This window comes from Urocampus carinirostris, chromosome 1 (genome assembly GCF_059441175.1).
Source record: "Urocampus carinirostris isolate Australia breed hairy pipefish chromosome 1, RoL_Ucar_1.0, whole genome shotgun sequence".
NCBI lineage: Eukaryota > Metazoa > Chordata > Actinopteri > Syngnathiformes > Syngnathidae > Urocampus > Urocampus carinirostris.
In genome coordinates, this window is record NC_142349.1 from 53,539,959 (window position 1) to 53,544,575 (window position 4,617).

At 45.5% G+C, this 4,617-nt stretch overlaps 1 protein-coding gene across 1 annotated transcript; it reads right to left on the minus strand.

Moving 5' to 3' along the window:
• Positions 1–2,138, minus strand: LOC148375725 (general transcription factor II-I repeat domain-containing protein 2A-like). The gene is made up of 2 exons (XM_088352744.1): positions 1,614–2,138; positions 1–1,451 (listed from the first exon to the last, which is right to left on the minus strand). Exons 1-2 carry the CDS (start codon positions 1,846–1,848, stop codon positions 1–3), a joined length of 1,686 nt encoding a protein of 561 aa, XP_088208870.1. The 5' UTR covers positions 1,849–2,138.
• Positions 2,139–4,617: the final 2,479 nt, after the last annotated feature.

A 4,617-nucleotide genomic window follows, 5' to 3' on the forward strand; every position in this document is an offset into this window, starting at 1 on the left:
TTAGTGGGAAGACTGGCATTGAATGCTGTTCACCAGTGTGTTGTAATCTGGTGTGTAACTTGACACTGCAACTGTGAGTGAGTCTCTCAGATGTGCATCAGTGAGGCGTGTTCTGTGTTTGTTTTTGATGAAGTTCATGTCAGAAAATGCTGATTCACAGAGATAGGTTGAGCCAAACAGGCTGGCAACCTTCATGGCTGCTGTGCATACTCCACTGTACTTCTCTGTGTCAACAAGGCGCCAAAAGTTTGGTGCAGCCTGGTAGGCTTTGAGATGGAGATCATTTTGCAATGTTATAATTTCAATCTCCACCTGTCCAGCATCCAAGTTGAACGTTGCACTTAACTGCTCAGCAAAGCATGTTGTGTCCCCATTCATGAAAGGGTTGGAAATGAAGAACACACATGGTTCAAGCTGATGAAGGTCACAAAACCTATTCTCAAACTCTTGCCCAAGTCTGTTTATTACTTCAATGTACTTTTCTGCCACTTTTTCAAATGTCTGAGATGCAGAAGCATTGTCTTTCAGCACTGACTGCACAGAGGGAAAGTGCAGAACTTTTTTTCTCTGTAAATCTGCAGAGAATGCATTCATTTTGGCTTTAAATGCATTTAAAGCACTTATCATATCGACAACAGTCTTACCTTTGCCTTGCAGCTGGCAGTTCAGGAGGTTTAATTTCCCAGTAATGTCCACCAAAAATGCAAGGTCAAGTGTCCACTCTGTGTCCTCTAGCAGTGAGACATCTTCGCCTTTGGACTGCATGAACTCTTTGATTTCACGCAAAAGAGACAAAAAACGATGCAAAACTCGTCCTCTGCTGAGCCATCTGATTTCTGTGTGTAGCAGTAGGTCCCCATATTCTGCTGACATCTCCTCTAATAGTACCTTGAAAATCCTGTGCTGCTTTGCTTTGGAGCGGATGTTGTTTATGATTTTCACAACGGGAGTCATCACGTGCCCAAAGCCGATCACTTTCGCACACAACGCCTGCTGGTGAATGATGCAATGGTAATGCAGAAATTTGGGGAAGTCTGGGTCACGTTTACAGTGAGCGATGAAACCTGTCTGTCGGCCGACCATAGCAGGAGCCCCGTCTGTTGTCACCGCTACCAGCTTTTCCAATGGCACCTTTTTCTGCACGAAAAACTCCTTCACCGTGTTATAAATGTCAACTCCTCTCGTAGTTGTCTTTAAGGGCAGTAGTGTCAGGAGTTCTTCTTTTGTGGAGAAATCATTAAACACCATCCGGATAAAAACCAATAACTGCGCTGTACTGCTGCTGTCCACGGACTCATCGCACTGGAGGCTAAACCACTTGCACTTCGCCAGATCCTGCTCCAACTGATCGACCAAGTTACTGGACATAGCTGATACTCGTCTTGCCATCGTAGATGCCCCCAGTTGGACGTCGGAAAGAGTGGAGATTAGGTCGCTTCCATTTTTCTCGTCTTTAAATACAGTGTTAGCAATTAATAACATCGCTTCTTTGACAACTTCTCCATCTGTAAATGCCTTTTTTTTCTTGATCAGAAAATGTGTAGCTCTAAACGAGGCTTCGGTTGCTTTTTGTGAGTTTTTGGCCGGCCTCGTAAAAAAAGACTGTTGCTTACCCAGAGCGGTCTTTAGCTCACGGGCTTTTTCTGCCCGTAGGGCGCTTGCAGGTGGATATTTATCATGGTAGCTTTTGTGACACGTATTGAAATGTCTCTCCACATTGTGCCGTTTTGCTGTCGCCACGGTCGTCCCGCAAATCAGACACACGCAGGTTTCTTTTACAGTCGTAAAAAAGAACTCCTCTTCCCATTCACTGTGAAAGAGATACGTTTTCTTTCTTTTTTCTGCCATGTTTTTGGGGTACGAAAGTGCATACAGCGCCCGCTAGCTTACTCTCCACATCCCACAAGCTCTACTTTACTGCCCATAGGTAAATATTGTGCGCGTTAACCTTAAAGTATTTTTAAGATAGTATTTTTTAAATCTATATACATACAAGTGTGATTAAAAAAATAATAGCAACAGAACAAAATTAATTTTTAGACGCAGCTCTCTATGAGATGTGCTATTTTTGGAACAGGCCCGCGGGCGACTCATGTGGTCCTTGCGGGCGACCGGGTGCCCGCGGGCACCGTGTTGGTGACACCTGCTATAAAACCTCAAATCTCCCTCCAGTTATTTCTATTTGTTTTGCCTTTCTTCTTCTCTCCTGTGCTTGTAATACCTTGTCCGTGTCAATACTTGGTTTTAACCTTTTCCTTTTGCTCATAAAATTGCCCAACTTGTTTAAAACGTCACAGTTACCTTTTTCAACTTCATCCGATGGTTTTTCTTTAATTAGTTCCATGTGCGTCTGGGTCTCCTCTTCTCTCTGCTCCCTCTCTCCCACCGCCTCGGCCCCAACCGCTCCAGTTAAAATCTCGATGTCCATGCCTGAGTCCTCGCGCTCTGAGGCCTGTTTTCCGGGGGGTTGAGCACAGGGGGGATCTTCTACAGGTGCCGGTTCCTGGGAGGGACCCTCATCCCCCTCCTTTGATGTCTCCATGTTTATCTCTGATTCGTTTTCTTCTCCCTCTTTCTCGGCAGAGGAAACACAAGTGCAGCGTGCGAGTGCACGGCAGCAGTCTGGGCATTTTGGAGCGTCGCATTCCCGGGCGTAGTGACCCTGTCGTGAGCACTCCCTGCACGCGAACTCCGGACACTCCCGCAGCACGTGACCAGGGTTCATGCACAATCGGCAGATTTTCACCTGCCGGTCGTGAATCACCCGGCAGTACAGGGGACCGTCCGGAGTCTCGAACCTGGTGGAGTACGGCAGGGAGGCTACATCTTTCGGGAATTTTACTTTAATGAATCTTGTTCCATCTTCAACGGACGTGCCCGGGTAGAAGCGCCGCCTCAATGGGAGGACAGGGTCCACTCTCCACCTCTGCAGCTTTTCCAACACCTCTTCATCTGTTATGAATGGGGGCAGTTGTAGGAAGGAGACCATAACTTCGTTAACTTGTAGTCTTTTAGTCTGAATTAGAACCCCTTTGCATAAGAGACCCCCATCTAAAATTTCACATGCCTCCTCATTTTCCAACGTCGCTTCATATTGTTTATTTTGTGTAGACCGTAGTACCAGTAGCTTCCCCGTACCCACCATCTTCTCGAGCTAAGCAGGGTCGGGCCTGGTTAGTACTTGGATGGGAGACCGCCTGGGAATACCAGGTGCTGTAAGCTTTTTACTTCCAGCAAAGTTTTTGGTATTTTTTCTGGCCTCGGAGCAGCCCCTTTTGGACGGATTTGCATTCTTTCACAACCTGTTTGCAAAACAAATAAATGAAGAATTACACACATATTAAACCCCTGTTGTTTTATAAATGGCTACCCCTCTTGGCAAACAGTGGCGTTGCAACTTCCGCGGTGTTGTCATGTTCCTAGCTCTGTGAGATCTTTATTGACGCATCAATAAAGTGACATCTCCCTCCATAACGAAGCTGGCTCCTGTCTATTTCTTTTATCCACTTATGAGAAGACTTTCTCTCGATTATCGGACCTCCAATTTCTACAACATTTGGCGCCGCAACGTGGACTGGCACTAATTAAGTAAAAAAGAAAAGGGAAAAGACTTCTCAGTGGAACGGTCTCGAATGAGCGGTTGAGGTAAGGAAGATTTTTTTTTTCTCTCCTTACTTCGGTTTGCTTGTCGAGATTCGTGGGAGGACAGGAGCCTGTGACGTCGGAGCTAAATTATGAAAATGCGTGCACGTGGAATTTTCCGTCTATAATCAGGCCCAAGTTCGGACGGATGAGATATGTAAACTGAGTTGAGATTTATTTTTTTTTGTTTTGTCCCGGGAGTTCGGTGCTCAAAGAATCCTGTTTGTTTTGGGACGTAGGCTGCTTGAAAAAGGAAAAAGGCTAATTTTACCTGGATAAAATGGTGCAGCGGCGTCGGTATTTGTAGATTTATAATTGTCTTGTGATCTGTATGGAAACGGTGATGAGACGTCATCATTTGCTGAAGTGACAGTTCGGGAGTAGACGATCTATGTGTGGTTAATACGGGGCATGTTTTATGTGTCTCCCTAGTCGATTGATGGTTTGGGAGGGATATGTAACCTTGCACTTAGGAAAAAGTGTGGTGCATGGAACCTCGCCATTTTCTACAATCTAAAAGGTTATACCGGCGTTAGAAAAATGAGCAGTAATCAGATGTTGTATTATTAAGATATATCCGCATAGAAACAAGCGATACACAGAATGTGTGAGAATTGCTGACATGTTTTCAGTCTGGGAGATGTCTCATTCGGGAATGTTGGTGTGTGTGCCAGCTGGCGTTAATTGTGCGTGTGTCTCTCTGTATGTGGATGTGTGTTCTGTTCGGTTCGGTTTCTCCCCCGCCCGCCTGAGTGAGTGTGCGCGGGTGATTTATACTTAACTGTTTAAGGGCTAGGAGAGCCTGTGTTTCTTTTTGTCTTTTTTTGTTTTTTGTGTTGTTTGGCGTTGGGAGAGGAGTTAAGGAAGCATGGATGATTGATGGAGTGACTGCTTATTCTACATTTTACGGTCTTGTATGTGCGTTAAAGTGTCTTGCTTTTTGTGGGTTGTTCTCGCACCCAAAGCTCACCCCCA